The following is a 19,099-nucleotide window of genomic DNA, read 5'->3' as shown; positions in this document are numbered from 1 at the left end:
TACACACATGCCAAGCTCTTCATTACGTGACAGTAAGAGAACAGTGCAAAACTATTTGGTACTAGAGAAGTGGCTCTTTTCTAGCAGTTTTTGCTATAATTTCTTCCTGTGTATGCAAAAGGACAATGTATTTCCTAACCTTCTCTTTCAAGTGAGAAGTTTTTTTAAAAAATCACCATACAGCAACTTCAGATCAAATGACAGAAGTTCCATGACCTTTGTGTGTTTGCACAAAATATCATGTGCCAAACGTCGTTATTTATATATACAGTCCTTTACCAAACCACTGGTTTTCTGACTAAATTTATATCCTGGCTTTCAAATTATGCTGTATGATGAAACCAATTAAACTCTAATGAAACTTTCTTTTCTCTGTATATAATTACCCTGTACAAGTTCCTGGTCAATAGCCTGTAAGGGCAGCTCCTATTTTATCTTGTACAAGATCAATTCAGAAGGTATTCAGAAAAAACGTGTGTAACAAAATAGATAATATTTTTAATAATTTTATTAACATCAGAGCAGAACACAAGCAATCCAGCAGGTTTCCAGAATGTGCTAACAGTTACTTTCTGGCACAGGTGACTGAAAATCCAATAAGGAAAAGGCAATAGGCTGCACCTCACATTTAGAGACAAGGAAGAATTCTTGAGGGGATGAAATTCAGGGGCCACCTTGGCTACAGCGACTGTGAACAGTGAGGTTCAGGATCCTCAGAGCAGAAAGCAAACCAAATAACAGCATCACAGCCCTGGACTTCTGAAGAACAGAATTGTTCAGGGATTAGTTTGGGAGAATTCCAGAGGAGACAGTCTGGAGAGAAGAGGGGTCCAGGAGAGCTGATTGATTTGATTTTCATGGATCTCCGTCTACAAGCTCAAACCTGGTCTTACCAGCGTGCAGAGAATCAAGCAAAGGTGGCAGGAGACCTGCATGGATAACACCAGGCTTCTGACTGAACTCAAACGGAAAAAGGGAGCATACAAGATCACAAGCATGCCCCAGGTGACCCAGAAGGAACGGAGACTCTGTCTGAGCATGCAGTGTTGGGGCTTAGAAAAGCCAAAGCCCACCTGCATTTCCATCAGATATGGGACATGAAGGGCAACAAGAAAGGTTTCCAAACACACAAAGGACTAGAAGGTGGATTTATCACCTTCTTGATGAAACCATGCTAATCAACCTGAAGGAGCTGACCGGATTGGTGGATAAGAGAAGAGCACCAGGTATTTTTTATCCTGACATCAGAAGGGTTTTTGACACTGTCACCCATAATGTTCCTACAGACGAACTGATGATATATGGGCTAGATAAATGGACAGTGAACTAAACTGGAAAGTGGTTGAATTGCCAGGTTGAAAGGGTTATGAACAACAGCAAGAGTTCCAGCTGGAGGCCAAATATGAAACTACAAGAGGCATTACACACAAGCTGAAATAGAGGAAAACCCATTTAAACACTAAAAAACGCCCAACTTCTACTATAAGGACAATCATAACACTGAGACAGGTTGCCAGAGAAGCTGCTGAGTCTCCATCATTGTAGTCAAAACCAGCCCGGACACCATCCTGGGTGGCCGGCTCGTTTACGGAACTACACCACCTTCAGAAGTGCCTTCCAACCTCAGTGATTCACATCCAATATAGTCTGGCAGTACCCTGTGCTAACATGCACCCCAGACTGTGAAGGGAAGCGTAAAGAGGTTTCCACTTCTCTGCCATTCTCATTTAATATTACTGAAATGATGTTATTCACGCAAATGTCATAATTTTCTCAAACTTCAGGCTTCAGCAACCACTTACTTACAGGATCTACAATTACAACATATACTCACATGGGTTTATGGAAGGAAGCAGGAATCAGAAGAACAAATTCACCCTGATACTGATCTCAGAAAGCCAGAAACTCTTGAGTCATAGAAAGATTTAATGCCAAGGAGTGATTGCACCAGGTACAGCAGTGATTTCCAGGTTCCAGGTAAGATCCTGTGGAAACTACAGAAAAGCCTTTTCTTTGTACCACCGCTAATTATGACATTATCAGCTGATCCCTGTACTTTGCCATTGTGGGTAATTCTGATTACCTCTTACTTCCAAGTTCAGCCTATACAAAAATCTACTTACCAAATTTATAACTATGTTCTTTAATAAGGCATATTTTCACATTAATCTACCTCATTATTTTAAGTTCAACAGGAGAAAAAAATACTTCAAATACTCACAGCTGACTACAAATTCCTGCAAAAGGATCACACAGCAGAACAACAGATAAAATTCAATTACAATTAAAAAAACCTTAAAAGCAGAGTTTTTTATGGAACTTTAGAATGTTCTTACTACTTTCCCAGCTGAGTGTTTAGGGAGAACATTTAACCACCTATTCTGTTATTTCTAAGTAAGATACCTATACCCTTCACACATGAGGCTTCTACAAGCAAAGTTGCAAGGAAAAAAAAAAGTCACAAAAAACAACAAAACGGGAAAAGAATTCTCTTAAAACAGCCAGATTTTGTTAATGTTGGAAGTATACATTAAATGAAGTATAATTATACTTCAGTCCATGACTCGCAACGGAAAGATGCTCAAGAATTTCTTTTAATTTTGCTTTTCTTTTTTAGATTAAATTTACATTTTTTAAATTCACAATATGTACTGTGTTTACAGCAAAGAGTCTTATTTGCCTGGTTTCAGAGATGTGTCTACAACTCTTTCAACTTGCAGACATTCAAAAAGGCAGGACTCACTCTTCACCGATTTCCTTTAAAGAGTCAAGCTTTTTCCTCTCACTAAATTTGGGTAAGAATAAAGGAGTAGTAAAAAAATACCAGATTTTTGTCCTCAAAACAAACATATCAACCTCCATGGTGTGTTTAAGTTCAAATTACTGTTTTTTTTTACCACATTCTTCATATTTTCATGTTGTGACTTCATATCACAGAATTATATGATAGCATGTCAGGTTTTTGACAGTAAATATAGTTTTGCATTACAAGAAGAAAAAGGACTGGTATTTGCAGGCTTTTTACTCTAAGAATTTAAGAAAATGTTAGTGGTTTGGAGTATTTTTGCTTAAACATGACACCGATTCCTCCACATGAAGGTTTGCAGCAAGTATACAATGCAAGTTATTTACTAATATTTTAGCACATAATACAAAAAGCAGTCAGTGCAAAGAACCATAACAGAACAGTCATGACAGGTTTTCACAAGAATTAAAGACTTTTTTCAAAGGTTCCTTTATTAGAACAGCTGATCCAAAGCCTGCTGAAGTCCAGGAGAATCTTCATCCTAAAGGACTTACACAGGCTATTTTATGAAGTATGAATAATGTATTTTCCCCCCTATTTTAGTATTTTGAATTAGACTGAATACTTTTTTCCAATTATTAAAGTTTTATTAACATAAGCCATCACAAAATATTTTCCTACACACATTTGCTACTTCTGAAATCATGTAACCTACATCTGCACTCAAGAATAAGAAAATTGCCTGGACTCCAATCATTGTAAGCAATAAATACAATGGAACTTCTAGGAACTGGCTGAAACTCAAAGTACTAAACAGCATGATGAAACAGTAAAGCCTCTACTACCACATTATAACAGTCATTTAACAGTCAAAATAAAGTAATAGAGAAAAACAGACTTGTGAAATAAAGTGCAACTGCCCCAGAAAGGCATTATTAAGGGGTAAGAATTAACTGAAAGATCTACCCTACAGAAGTGTAGTGAGTCATTCTAAAATGCAACTACTTGTATTTCTTGCCCAAATGAGAAGTGTCTTTGCAAGAAAGAAACCAAGTTCCACAAAAAAAAACAATTGCACCACATGATAAAGAATACAGAGGAAGAACAACCACTGTTCCTCATGGGTTGAAAAGGCTAGTAATGCTCAGCTGAGGGCATATGCTTGTAATCCCTACTTTCTCACTTACAGGAGATGGGAAGACTACAGGCGCTTTCCAAGGAATGAAAGCTCATGGTATCTTGGGTCCTAAGCAGCAAAGAGAAATCTGCCAGACCAGATTATCTAAGTAGGGGAAGTGACACTGTATTAACTGAACTTAAGGTCAAGTCACTCCCAAAAGCCTGTTCCTAATCTTGCACATAATGCCTTCCCCTCAACTCATCTGGTGGCATTAATGGTTTGAATTTAAAAAAACCAACAATTTTTAAATGAAAAAACCACCACCACCCACACAGCAACACACCACCCAAAAAACCCAAAACCACAAACAAAAAAGCCCCCACACTAAAACATCATGATTCACTCTTCTGGCACTATCCAAAATAACATGATTGTGGTATTTGCGCTTCACCTCCCTCACAGCAGACACAGAATCTAACACATAAAATTCTGTTCCCAAACTTCAGATTCCCATTGTGAACGGCAAGGAAGCTTACAGGCAACCATTACATCACTGACTGATGTTGCATCATCCACAATTTAAGCCACTGAATACTGGCCATGAAATGGATAAAGGTTAACATGCCAAGGGAGTTGCAGGGGGACAATCTTTTTCCCAAATAAACTCACACCGGATAGTGTGAATAACAGGCAGCACTGAATTCTAAACTGAACACAAGATTTTTTCCATAAGTTTATACAACTCTCTGGTTTAAATGAAACAAGGAAAAAATTATTCTCTACAGACAAACTTACCAGTGAGAACTGTTTACCCTGAACACGCCTTGCTGAGTAACTGTCTAATATTACCACCGTCTCTACTCACTCACATTAAAGAATTTAGTTTCTCAGTTGTGAATCACTGATTACAAGAGCAGAAACCATCTTAGCCACAGTCTCCTTGTAACATTTTATATCTAGCTTTAAAAATAGGTTTTGGGGGTGGAGGTTGTCGGTCTGCCTACCCACAAAAGAAAAAAACCAAACTCAACAAAACTATTTCATGGCCATCTCACTTCACAGTTGTTTAGGTAGAAGGTGGTTTTGTTGTTGTTTTTTTTTTTACCTTCTTGATAAACTGATTTTCAGGTGAAGAGGAGAAGTTTTTGGTGAAGAGAAGTTCCATTTTGCCAGGAGGAGCTCCTCCCTGACATACTTTCCCTGACTTGTACATCACTCAGCCCCATGCCTTTGAAGATTGTTGTGTAGCCCCTAAAAGTGCTGTTTCCATTCCCTAAGCTGCTACCACAGAACTGTAGAATAGTTACTCCTCCTTCAGTCCAGTGACGAGCGAGAAGACCCAGTAGCATCATTCATCACAGGAGAAAAAAAAAAAAAAAAAAAAAAAAAAAAAAAAAAAAAAAAAAAAAAAAAAAAAAAAAAAAAAAAAAAAAAAAAAAAGAGATTCCCACTGGCTCTAAGGGATTTTACTTGTTTTGCTGCTGCTGTATTTGTAAGAGTTGGAACTGGGAAATGAAGTCTTGCAATATAATGCAGTCCACTAAAAAAGTAATGCAGAAAACAACTCAACAGACAAAAAAGAGCACGTGCCTGACAGTGTAAAAGAAAACAAGAAAACAAGTGGAAGAGATACGACAGCATATACAAGTTCTGTGTATAAGCACCATCACCTTGGCCTCTCCCTTCAACTAGGAGGGGTGATGGAGAAAGAGATGAAGTGAAAACAAAAGCAACTGTGCATTTCATTTTAGCTTATTAAAACTGGAGAACATTAGTCCTATAAAATGCAACAAGAATTACCAGCAACTTTAACAAAAATGAGCGAAATCAAAAACAAGTTTGATATCTTCAAGAAGCAAAAACAGGTTTCAGTCCTGAATATTTGAAAAACTCCATTTCCTGTAGCTGATCACCAACAGCTGCCTTGTTTCATCAAGGTTGGTACAGAACCTCATCAGGAATCCTGATGAGCTATCATAGAATCAGCATTGCAACATGTAAGAACACCTGTAGGTCAGATCAAAGGTTCACGTAGCCCTTCTCCTACAGTGACCAAATGCTGAAAGCTGCCAATAATTAGGAAAGAACACAGAAGCAAGCATCAATAGACTATCCTCCCAGCTTCAACTGCTCACAAATCCATAATCTATTCCACTACAAGGGTACTGAGTAACTCTAAAAGTACTGCTCTTTAAAAAATGCATCTGGGTTGCATACACACTTTAAGCTTCCAAAATATTATGGTGCAGAGTAAAAAGCTTAACTTTTATGCAAAGAACATCTCCTTTTGCTTGTTCTCACTCCACCCATGCTCATTTGACACCCTCAAATTCTTGGCGTAGATAATAGAAAGCTGATCCATAGAAATTCAAGAGAGTTGGAGAAAGCATCTGAACATCACCTCTGTCTCTTCCCAAACTGCCAAATCCTAGCTTCCTTTTTTGGTTTTGATACCAAGTCGATAAATTCAATTATCATAGATGCCACTTCTCTGTGACTTTTCTGGTTTCACTATATTGTTTCCAAGATGGGGAAAAATGAAGGGAGATGGGACAGCACTAGACTTAGACACACCAGCTCCAAGTGCACTATGGATTTATACACTGAGGCATGACAGAGAACATTATTAGGAAATGGATGAAAATCTGTATTTTTTACCAACACCAAGCATTAAGCTACTGTTTAATCCTTGGAGTTACCTACCACAACTCTTAAGACTTTACCCATGAGCTCCAAGTTAATGATTACCTCCCAGTATTTTATATGTGATATATTACTTGACATTTATGCTCACTTCAGTTTTCATTTTATATCAACTAGTGCTGAAGATCAAAAGGTCTTTCAGCATTTCTTCACAGACAATTCATCTTTATTTATCTTAATAACTGCATCAGCAAGCAGAAGTTCTCTACAAAGAAAGATTAAAAAAAAATAAGCACTTTTAACTCTCTGTTGCCATTTAACTCATGAAAATTGCAGAAAGTTATCAGACCTGTTCAGATATACAGTTGGATCATAGCCTCAGTCACAGTGCAAATAGAGAGAAAATTACTTACAACCACCTATAAGGAACTCGTGAAAAAACAACACCTAAAGGGCACGGGCTATGAAATGCCACGAGTATTGGCCAGCATCCATTCTACAACACCATGTTTCGTAACACTTTCATCTAGAAAAAAACCTTTGTTGCACAGACTCAGCCACAAGGGTCATTTTGGTCAGGTGTGCAGTATTTTTAAGACAAAGGAATACTACTTCCCTTTTTTTTTTTTTTTTAATTAAAATGCTAACAAAAGAGATGCAAGTAATGAGCTTGTAAGGCACCCATGACACCAGGATCACAAAGCAGCTTGCCAAACTACTTACAGCTACCAAATTACTCCAGCATCTGATTCAGATGCACAGATTGCAAGAAACATTGAAGATTATTCATGTTAACATGTTTCATTCTTCCAATTTTCGTATTATTGATAATTTGTCAAGATGGGAAACTTTAATACCCCCAGAGCAATACACAAGCCATTCATTCTTCTCTCCTTAAGAAAGGAGAGAGACCATGTTTAAATCCCATCTTACCAGCAGTTCCAAAACAACCTCTGCAACATGTTTTTTTAAAAAAATAACTAATGCATACAGAAAATGCAAGACTGTATTTAGACAGACCCATACAAAAACAGTGCAAGTACAGAGAATGGAGCAGAAGACCTGTAAAATTGCCATGAAAATTGATTACTCTGGGCAAAGTTTACTTACTCACCTTTTACCATGGTGATTGAGGATAATAAAATTTTAAAATGCATGCAAGAAGGAACAAGTCAGATTTTACAGCCATTGATGAATAAGAAATGTTTGTGGCTACACATGGGAATACTTTTCACTGGAGTCACAGGCTCCCTATTAAAGTTGAATCAAAATTAGAGACCTGAGAAGAAAAGCACAGGAACAAAAACAAAGCATGAACTGCAATAGGACAGCTTGTTACATGAAAACTTCGGCATTCTTCTCAGAGATAATCCTAACCAGATCCTTATCTTACAAAAACAGGTCAGAACATACAGGTAGTAAGAGTCACCTGCTTGAGGAGCACATACTAGACCTGCTGCTTCTTTTGCTGGTCAAAACAACAACAAAATATTTCAGTTCTCACTTCTTGCATCACAAGGAAATTTTGACAGCTTTTCATACTCCTGCAACTGCTGACTGAACTCGAGCCCTCTTAGACATTATAAAACTGAGGACATATGAGTTTAAACTTGTCTGAACTATAATAGCCTTTAATTAGAGAATTGTATTTAAATATCTGTCAAGTTTCTTAGGAAATCAGCCACTTCCAAATCTTATTACAACAGGACAGACCTTGAACAAATTAAAATGTCATGTTTTCCTCAAAAATAACTGGAATTGTATTATGGTTTTGAAATTCACTACTTTAGCTCCATTAACTATTTTTTTAACATCTCTCCATGTGCAGTTTTCCAATGCAAAACCACAACTTAAGCTGTAGATTGACCTCAGTTTTACTTCTCAAAATTGAGTTCACTTCAATGCCACAAACATATGACTGGGCAGACTCCGTCTGTCTGCCACAAACCAAGTGATCCGAAAGGGACTTCTGAGAATTTCAAGGTTCTCTTTTAGCTCATCCCATGGACAGAGTAAGTAGTACTCAAGACACCTATCAAAGTGTTAAACTGTATCACAAGAGGGTATTTTAATTTTAGTCTCTTCTGCCCTCACACTTCGAATAAAAAAAGTACACAGGTATTTTCAACACTAAGGTTTAAGGTGATTTAAGAAGCTTTGATTTTTTAGCATGTTTTCATTACAGGATTGTTCATTACCTTATGTTCTCATAAACTTCAAACAAAAAAAAACCCAAATATTTAGATGAAAAACTAAACTAGAAGAGAATAAAATATAATCTTTTAAAGGGTGGGTGGTTTGTAATAAAGTTTCAGTAAGAAGTAGTAATTTATTTAAGTGTACAAAGAGATATACATAGATACGAGTAGGAGGGCACACCACCATTTCTATTAGGTAAAAAAAAAAAAAAAAAAAGAAGAAACAGGTTCAGGTTTCTCTTTTCAACCTATTTGTACCATCTGCAACTGTTGGTTGCACTTAGAAGCATTTAGAATCTCCCTCCTCAACACAGTTTAAAGCTTTCTATTTGATTTCTTGTCCCTGGCCCTTCAAACAAACATAAGCCTCAAAATTTAAAATAAAGAAGACAGTGTTATCCAGCCAGCTCAGTGATTCCAATGCAAGATTATTCCCTACAGCATATTTGCTAATGCTTAATGCAGTCCACACTGTGTGTCCTAACACATTATGCAAATGATACACACATAAAGGAAAATGTCTATCTGGGAGTGCCCCCCTCCACCAACAGCCGATCTGTAATTAGCCATGTCCTCTAAGGAGGCTCCCCATTCACTCTCACCAAAGCAGCAGCTGCCGGCACATGGAAATAAAGAAATTTAGAACAAAAATAAGCCTACTACCTACACTCCCAAAGATGTACACTCATAGTTGCAAGCCAGAGTCAAATCTCAACAGCTGTTTGTGTTTTTCCAGAATGCCCACACAGAACCTCTTTTGCCCAACACCAAATATTTACTAACATGATTTGTATCAGGCTCTCTTAAACATGATACTGTTCAGAGAGCTGCAGCAACAGCTCTCAATGCTTCACTCAAACACTTCTGAACTACAAGTTTTCAATGTAAAAATCAAGAACAGAAAATATAAAGCAGCAACACTTTGTCCTGACCACAGTTCAGTGGCATACAGAACAACAGGGTACACCAATTCAGAGAAAAGCAGTAGTTCTAGTCCCCCAATGCAGAGGTTCAGAGAACAAAGCATATAGTTGTGCCCAGTTTTTACAATCCAATTACCAAGTGATCCACACTCTAAACTCTAGTATCACTTCCCCAGAAGAGTTCTCTTTAAATTCAACAGCAATGATAAAACAGTAAATTCAGAAAACTGCTTCACCATTACCAAGGTAAGCAACAATTCAGGGAGTAGCCAGAGTTCCCATCTAACTAGAGTAAATGAAAAATGCATTTCACCTTAGTTTAAAATAAAAAAAAAATTTAAAAAGCAAAAAGGAAAACTGCCAGAGGAAGCCTTCCCATCAAATAACTTTTATGCATTCAAGAACTGTACACATAAAACACCTTATCCCACCTTGTAACTGTGAGATTAGGCATTTTCAGGTTTACAAGATGTGTCAAGCCTCTGATACGAACACAGTCAAAGCCTGTTTGATGTCGCTGCTCCCGCCCATTATACTTCTACTGCATGTGCCTACTGCTGGGTGATGGGCAAAAAAAACCACAGAAGTGTCTTCGCAGAAAAATTAAAAATTACAACACATAAGAAGGATTTGGAAGGAGAAATGCACAGCACTTGCCATTATCTACATTTTGTATTAAAGACAAGCAAAGTGTGACATGCTTACCCCCATTCATCCATCAATCTGATCAGACAGCATAACTCTCATCCAGTGTCTCTGTACTATGCTTACCATAACATTATTTTTAATACATATATAAGCAAACAAACACTTTCTCTACAGCAAGGCCCTAATGTTTTGAAGAGAACATAGGCTCTGACACCTTCCACAATCATGGAATTATATCTAACAGCCCATCAGACTGACTTCTGGTGTGCTGTCAGCTCAGACTGTTTCAATGCCAGTTCAGAAGCCTCACCAAGGCTAACCCATGCTTTTTAAAAACAATGACCCCAGTTAACCACCGGAAATAAATCCTGGTTTCATTTAACATCATTTTCCAACTTTTTATATCTGCCTCCTATCCTATGCAATTTAATATAAAAACAACTGCAAGGAAGAATAACTTACAACCTCTGAATGCTAGAAAACCTCAACTTTTCTTGCAGTTGTTATAAGAGAAAAAACAAAAAACACCAGCTACAAGGCACCAGTATTTATTCCTAACAGCTTAGCCTAACGGTGCTCCTTAGAAAGAGACACAAAGTTTTTTCTTTTAGTAAGGCTGATAGTTGCACAGGTTTATATTCTAATGGCCATCTAAAAAGCAACATGTGTATGTATTCACAAAATTTAAAAAAAAAAAGAAAAAAGGAAAAAAAAGACCAGCTTTTATTTCACTCTTTTCAGAGCACATACTATTCAGCTGAGCTATGATTTGATCATCCACTTCTAGTAAGATGTTTTCAAAGGTACAAGAAGGAGAAGATCACAAATGCATACACTGCATCAGACTAAATATCTCCTATTCCCCAACTGTTCTCTCAATTATTTTTTCATGTAAGTAAATATGAAGGGCATGAGATAGTACATCTGAAGTGGCAGACATTATTTTCACATTTTAAAAACAGCAATCATTAAAAATAGCTTATACAGAGAAAAAAGTCAACTCAGTGATTTGATGTTTGTCAAACCTGCTGAAGAAAAAAGTTCGTTCTTGTAATGTGCATACTGCATGAAATATATGCAATTATTTCATATGGACACAGTTCAAGACACTCTTCAGTCCACTCCGCTTGTCTTGCAAAAATATTTTTTTTCAGACAATTATCAAAGTGGTATGATCAACACAGCTGTATTATTGGGAAGCAAAAAGTCACTTTGAAAAAAAACATCAAACATAGTTATATTTGAAAGCAGATAGTTCCTTCAAGCAAAGGAAGGTGTTTTCTGCTTTATATTGTCACTTATCAAATATGTAACATTTCCTCATGGAAGAGATCCATGTTTTGTCAAATTATCTTATGCTTACTGTGACATAAATGAGAGCAGAAGTCAGCATTATGCTTGCATGATTAAACAGGATTTGACTCCAGCCTATTGAATAGCTGCAATCACAGCTCCTGGTAAGACTGGTATTTATACTAAATTTATTCTCCCTTAACAGGTTTATGCAAAATTCTCTTTCCCCCTAAGTAATGTACACTCCTAACAACCATTACTGTGTACTATTTGACATATAAAATCTTACAACTGCATTTCTCCAATTCTGACAACTTCAACATTACGGCTAAACCGTCCAGCGTGTAAGCACCAGGCATAGCAAAAGCACCAACACCAACAACAAAGAGTTTCAGAACAGTTTACATGTTTACAGGCATAATTACATGAAGACTGATATGCAGGATCAAAATACAGCTTCAGTCCTTCTGCCGCTAGAGAGTTGTAACACCTGGGAGTCACCACTAGAAGTTTAGCAATGTCATCCCGACCAGGTTGTTAAAATAGTAAACGATCTATTAATTATTGTTAGCAAGAACGCAAATGATTTTCTATTTATAGCGTCATCAGTGCCCTTCTCTGGTTCCTGACCCAGCACATGCTTCTCTTGAGTTTACGCAGTTGTGCTCTCTGTGATAAGGTGTAGGAGTGAGAATATTGTGGGGTTTTCTTTCCCTTCTCTGAAACTGAGCAATTGTGATTACAAAGCAAGTACTAAATAACCTCTGACTTTTCTTTTACAGAAGTCTTTGGAAATGTATTCCTAATTACTGCCAAATGCAGAAGCTCTTGGGAATCTCCAAAGACAGTTCACTATTCCTAACAACTCAGCTGTTAAGCAAAACAAAAAAAAAATCCCACAAACCTAAAACCTCACACTCTAATTTCAAATTTGCAGTAAAGTATTAGAAATTTACAATAAATATATAAATGGATATGTGCTCTAATGAATTCCCAGAGAAAAATATCAGTCTTAATAAAATTATTTGCTAAAGCATTTTTAGTATTCATAAATTGAGGAAACTGTATTACTAAGAATTAAAATCTGACTTTTAAAGCTAAATATGCTTTGGTTATTATTTTTTTTCATCCTGCATTTAACATTCAGAACAGTAAACTATACCACAAACAGATCTGGCAATTATTAAAATGCAAAACAGTGGGAATAGAAAAGAAAAAAAAGGGGGGGGAAAAGGGCAGTTTTTGTTGTGCCTTTCTAGGCAAAGGACGGGAAATTAAATTTACACTAACAAAGAAGCCAGTTCCAGCCTCAAATCTGGACAGGCCTGTAGATGGGATGTTGTGACTGAAGCAGTACTGCGTGTACCTCAGCAGGGCTTAAACACTCCAGCAAAACACCGCTACAACCTGACGAAACAGAGATAGCATTTGCCTATTAATCTAAAAGCCAGAAGGAACACGCTCTCGCTTATCTGTCCTTATGAACATAAGCTCAGCAATTCTTCCATTTGTAAACGTGTGTCAGATTTCAAACAGAATGGCAAACAGCCCTGAGAGTCCCTGGCCCTCTCTGCCAGCTCTCCCCAGAGCCCAGAATACGTGACCTGTCCCTTTGAGCAAGCGCTCCATGTTCAGACAGGAGCCTGCAAGCCTGAACGCGCAATCTTTGTTCTCAACAATCGTTTCAGTGAAGGGGCTCTGAGGAGAGAAAGACCACCAGGTACAGTGTCAAAGGGAAAACGAAAAAAAATTAAGCGAAAATAAAAATAGAAACCTTGGCAAAGCATGACCAAATGGAACTTAATATCAGATTAGACAGGCGTCCAAAACAAAACACAATTATCAACCAACATATGCAGTACCAGAAGACTCAAACTGCATGTCCTCTGTTCTCCCACCTGTGTACACAAAGATAGATACACAGAAGCACCACTTCTCAGTCAGACATGCCCTTTCTTTGTCTGACCACTGATCTTGAAGCCAGACAAGTCTTTCAGTTCTTGCTCAAACCGTGATGATTACAGTTATGCATTTCCAAAACCTTAACTGGTTGAAAATCGTAATTTGTTGGGATTCTCTTGACTGTGATGAACAAGCGCTATGCTTGGAGAGTTCCTCATGACAACCTGCCATGTGTACAGGTCTACAGCTAAAAATCAAATGAGTTAATTACTGCATTACAATGCAAACACCATATGGGATACAGTGTCCCAACACCATAAATCATTTTCCAAAGTTGCTAATATCTTGCATGTCAAACCCTGCAACTGCAGCAATTTTTCTGAAAACTTAAAATTCCATTTTTATAGTAACTCTCTTTCATTAAAGGTGTTTTCTGGTTTTTTAAACAGAAAAGCCATTCTTACTGTTCAATACAAACAAGTAAGACTTCAGTTAAAGGGATATGTTCACATATAGCATATCAAACACTATACACAGCAACTATTCCATCAACTGAACTGAGACAGCAGATGCCAAATCACACTCTCCCTCTCTCTTGGTATTTTACAGGAATCTATGAAAAAAAAAAGTTGTAAGAAAATAAACTGAACTTTAAGACATGCAGCAATATTATACTGAGGTAACTGAGAAAGCAACACAACCTTGGATCAGACATTCACAGCACTAAGTTCAAGCAAAGATTACATCAGGCCTGCCGTGATTAAGGCAATCACCAGCCTAAGTGTATGTTTTCTAGCAGTTACATTTTAACTGCAACATGTAAGTGTAAGTACCACGTAAGTATCAGTGTAATACAAAAGGCAGAGCAGTCCATTTTGCAATTCCACACCTATTAGCAGTCCCCAATTAGACAGCTTTAACATCATGAGCTCCGAAAGTGCCACAGACCTTGTTAGGGCTTACCACAGCAGGGATAGGTGGATTATGACAAGGGCCAGTGCCAAAAGACCAGCAGTTTAAATACGACAGAATTAAAGAGCAGATTTTAATTTTTACCCTTAGACATGTGGTGTCCTCCCTCTTTCCAGACTATATGAACAGTATTGAAGGACAGGTTCTCCAAACATAACATATGTTTTCAACCACATTTTATCACAAAGTCTTAACATTTTCTGTGTCCTTACTTAGGACTCCAATTTTGTCCTCACCTAACCCACCTGCTTAAAGAGACTATGTGAATCTCTTAAATGAGGTGACAGTAGAAAGGAAAATCTTACAATACCATATGTGCCACTTTTAAACCAAGGCAAAAGGGTGAACTGAGGATAGTAATAAACTAAAACTCACTGTCCAAAGGGAAAAAAACCAAACCAAAACACAACACACAAAACAAAAACTCACAACTCACAAAAAACCACTCATACTTTAAAACTAAAGTTCTGCAGGTTTAAAAATCACTCTACCGTGTTTCAATTTCAGCAAACAAAAGGGGTGTATATTTCACAGCCCTATGCAGATTCAAATCTGCTTTCTGAATTTAGCACAACGTGCCCTAACTCACAGCAATACAAAAGCAAGTTTGTCTTTGTAAATAAAGTTTAAGACAGATCCTAGGACAAGCCTATTGAAACTCTTACATGCATTTTGTTGGATCCAAAGTTGCAGTTGTTCCACAGACTCTTATACTATTAAGAGGGAGCACAGAAGGAAGCATCAGATATGGTTCTGCGTTAAAAACTTTGTCTTGCGAGTCAAAACATGCAATGGTGCCACCATAGGGCATACTATGAAGTTTCTGAACTAAACAGACGACGAGTTGCAGCAACAAATGCTACGAACAGAAATACGTTTAATGTAAGCCGTTACGGACAGGCAGGAGGGTGGCAAGTACTGGGTACAAGAAGGTAGAGACTGGACCCTTATTTTTACTAAAAAATCAGCCCATTAGATCTGTGCGACAGGGACGAGGCCGTACCCCCGGTGCCGCCCAGCGAAGTGCTCCTGTCCCTCGGGGACGGAGCACAGGAATCGGGACAGGGCGAGCAGGTCGGGCGTGCGGTGGACACGCCGCGATCTGACCGAGGGGCCGGGTGGGGAGCGAGGGGCTCAAGGGGCGACCCCGGGCAAACCGCCGTCCCGAGGGCGAGGGCGGCGGCGGCTCCGCGGGGCGGGAAGCGGAGCCACCGCCCGGCCCGTGAGGCAGTGGAGGCGCCACCGCCGCCCGGCCCCGGAGCGGCGCCCCGAGAGCGCTCGGCCGGGCAGCTGCCTCCCCTCCGCTGCCGGGGATCCGCACCACTCCCAGCGTCCAACTCCCAGCAACTCCGGGGCGGGCGGGCAGGAAGAGCGGGCGGGAGGGAGGGAGAGGGAGAGAGAAAGAGAGGGAGGGAGAGAGGGGGCGGCCATTAAGCCCGCTCCAGCCAAGCCGTTCCCCGCGGCGGGAGGCGGCCGCCCGGCCGGGCCCGCGCCCCGCCCGCCCCCGCCGCTCCTACCTGGCCGCCGGCGCCGCTGCCGCCGCCTGGGGGGGGCTCGTTGTCTCCATCTCCGCCGGGTGGCCCCGCTGCCCACCGGGTCGCCATTATTTCATTCCTGGTTACAAAGGAGGCGCAAATCCTCTGGAGCCCACATCGGGGAAGGGAACGGACAGGAGGGAGGGAGTCAACGCCAGAGCCGCTCGCACACAGCAGGCGAGGCTCGGCCAGCCCAGCCCCACCGCCGGGGGAGGGGGGCTCGGCCCCTTCACGCGGTTGCCATAGGGAAGAGCGCCGGAACGACCCTGGGCTTCAGCTGCGCTCCCCGGCTTCTGCCTTCATGGCTGAAGGAGGAGAGAGAGTAGATGTGTCAGTCCTCGGCAAGGGGCCGCCGCCTCCACCGCCCGTCCCTTGTTAGGCTAATTGCACCCGCTCGTCATCTTCCTCTTCCTCCGGCTCCTCCTATCCAGAGCCCCAGCCGCGGGGAGGAGAGGGCAGGCGGGGAGAGGCGGGAGGTGTCCGCTCCCTCCTACTTCGCTACACGCTGCCGGAGGGAGCGAGGACGGGGCAGCGCTGCCCGGGCAGCCCCAGCCGACGGGGGCGGTGGGGCCGCTCCCCGGCGCAGCCCGGCCGAACTCTGATCAACTGGTGGAGGTCGGGGCCGAGGAGCCGTTCGCTCTCCCAGCCGGGAGGAGGCCGCCGCCTGCTCGCGATTGCCGCCCTGGCCGTATCCAGCGGTGCGACTGGGCGGGTGCGGCGGGAAGCACACAAGCCTCGACGAAAAAGCGGCAACAAAAGACCCCTCCGGCGGCAGTGAGGCCGTGCCGGGCTTTTGTCTCTCACGCGGGTTTGCCCCGCTCACAGGCGGCTCCCTCCCCCAGTCTACGTAGCCGGAGCCGTTCGCGATCAGACCACCGCACCCCACGCCCCGCCCGCGCCCCTCCCTCAGGCCTCCCCCCGCACAGACGCCGCTTCGCCCCGACAGCGGCAGCAGGCGGCCGCTGCGGCCCCGCCGACAATTAGGGCGTCTCGGCGCTGGGGCCATCGCGCCGCACCAGCTGCGCCCCCCCGGGCTCCTCCGGCTACCTGAGCATTGGCCCGGGCTCGGCGAGCGGGGGGAGCCGCGGGCGTGCCCAGCGGCTCCGGCCGGCGCCCTCCCGAAGGCGCGGGGGCTGTGCCGCTTCCCCCGCGCCGCTCACCGCGGTCGCTCCCCCGGGCCCCAGCGCGGCCCCCGTTCCGCCTGTCCCGTTAAACCCTCTCCCCGGTTCCGTCCTATCGCCGCACGCGGCCCCCGCCCCGAGAGCGGAGACCACCGCCCCCAGACCCCCGGGCCCGGGCCGGGCCGGGCCGGGCCAGGCCGGCAGCGCTGCCCCACGTCCCTCCTCCGGCCCCTCTCACTCGGCGGCCCGCGGGGCTTCGGCCCCTTTCCATGCCGCGGCGCTGCCAGCGCTGGCGGCTCCCGCTGCCTCCGCCGCTGGGGCCGGTGAGGATCACGTCCCCGGCCCCTTCCCCCGCCTCCAGGCTGGCGGTTTCTTCTTCCCTCCAAAAATCCACCCACCTCCTCAGACGACACCGCGAGGGCAGGAACTGGCTCCCGGCTGCCGTCCAGGGCACCCGCCCTGCGGCCGCGGAGCGCAGAGCCCCGCCGGCCCCCGCCCGCCAGCACGGCCTGGGGCGGTGGCGTGCGCTGCGCCTTCCCTGGGCGTTTTCGGAGGGTGTTCACTCAGGAACGAGCTCAGATTTTCCGCCCTAATGCAGGATTTGGTGCCTCTGCCGCCAGCTCCACCTGCACCTGGCTTCGAGGGGCCGGGACTGCGACCGCCCCTCGGCTGGCTCTGGACGGACCCGGCTCGAGTCGTGGGGGGAGCTTGGTTTTGTTGTCTCCGCCAAGGTGGTGGTTTTAAACATTTTCTGTACTTTATTGTTATTGGAGTGTGTGATTTTTAATTTCGTTCTCTAGAATTGTGTTTTCCAGCGTAGAGGCTGGACAAGTAAGGTCTCTGTGAAAGGGAACAAAGAAAAACAAAGCATTTGTGAGAATTAGTAAAGGTCGTCAGTGAAACAAAAGGTGTCTGGTTTATGTTCTAAAAACAGTGTTTTGGGTTGTGGTGTTTTTTTTACTGTGCTACCCTTGATCGTGAGATCGCTGTCTCTGAAAAGAGGTGACTGGATTAGTTATCAAACATCCATCAACAATTGCGTCATCAGCAGGGATGAATATTGGTATCCAGAAAATGGAGGAAAGAGCTTACTTCCAGTGGCTGGATGAAAAGTCTCAAGGCCCACTATGCTAATTCTTGTCAACCAAGATCACATCTGCGAAGTTTAAAAGGGTGTTACAACTCATGGCCGGTTGCACTGCTTCAGGTGCTTACCTACAACACTGTATGCTGCCATGGCTTTCATATACAGTTAAAAATGTGTAATAGTTTCTGAAAAAATTGAGTTCCTCATAAATTTCTAATGTTAAAGACTGCTTTGTGGCTGAACCTGACCTGGACCGGAGATTATATATACATATTGTAAATAAGCATACTGCTGTCCAGCTGGCAATCTGCAGGAGAGTTCTGCCCAGCTCCCTAATCATTTCTCACTGTCATACAACATTTAAAGATTTATTTGCCATCCAGACCTTGAGCAAACTTATAATATAGTCCACTCAGTGGTTGTCAAGAAGTTGAAAAGACCAAAATTAAAATCACTTGAGATTTTTGAAGGGTGGAGAAGGGGAACAGTCAGGGCACTTTTCCTGTTGAGAATCTGTTATCAAACAGAACCAAGAAGTGTAGGTGTGTGTTCAGCTGAATACTGCTCTCTGCACTGAAGTCAACATGTCAGTCTGCACAACATCATCAAGAATCCATGATGTACACAAAATCAGTTTTGTTATTCACAGTATTTTTTTCTATAGGAACCACAGTACTGACTCCAAATGTAAATTAACATCATAACTAATATTTGTAAAGAACATTGTCAAATTTACAAAATGTCTCAGATTAAACCACAAGTAGACTCTGAGTGATTGTATAGTATCTAACAAGTCTCTGTTTATATCAGCACAACTACATCAATACAGTGACAAATCTTCCATTTTTATTTTTTTACATTGCCCATGAATTTCCCTAGCTACAGCTTTCAAGCTGTAACAGGGACATGAA

General features: G+C 42.1%; 1 protein-coding gene across 4 annotated transcripts in view; it reads right to left on the bottom strand.

Moving 5' to 3' along the window:
• ARHGAP21 (Rho GTPase activating protein 21) overlaps nt 1-17,628 on the bottom strand; it is a 114,806-nt gene extending 97,178 nt beyond the window's left edge. For 3 of the 4 annotated variants that reach the window (XM_027894510.1, XM_027894514.1, XM_027894513.1), the window contains exon 1: nt 15,963-16,816. In XM_027894510.1, coding sequence (XP_027750311.1) covers nt 15,963-16,049 — 87 coding nt within the window. In that variant the 5' untranslated portion in view covers nt 16,050-16,816. Of the gene's footprint in view, nt 1-15,962; nt 16,817-17,499 lie in introns of those variants that run through there. The other variant, XM_027894511.1, reaches the window with a different exon arrangement.
• Between the last annotated feature and the right edge of the window lie 1,471 nt (nt 17,629-19,099).

This window comes from Empidonax traillii, unplaced genomic scaffold (genome assembly GCF_003031625.1).
Source record: "Empidonax traillii isolate 1590-97213 ecotype Southwest subspecies unplaced genomic scaffold, ASM303162v1 scaffold430:size563586, whole genome shotgun sequence".
Taxonomy (NCBI): domain Eukaryota; kingdom Metazoa; phylum Chordata; class Aves; order Passeriformes; family Tyrannidae; genus Empidonax; species Empidonax traillii.
The sequence above is the reverse complement of the archived record's forward strand: the minus strand, read 5'-3'. Positions and strand labels throughout refer to the sequence as shown.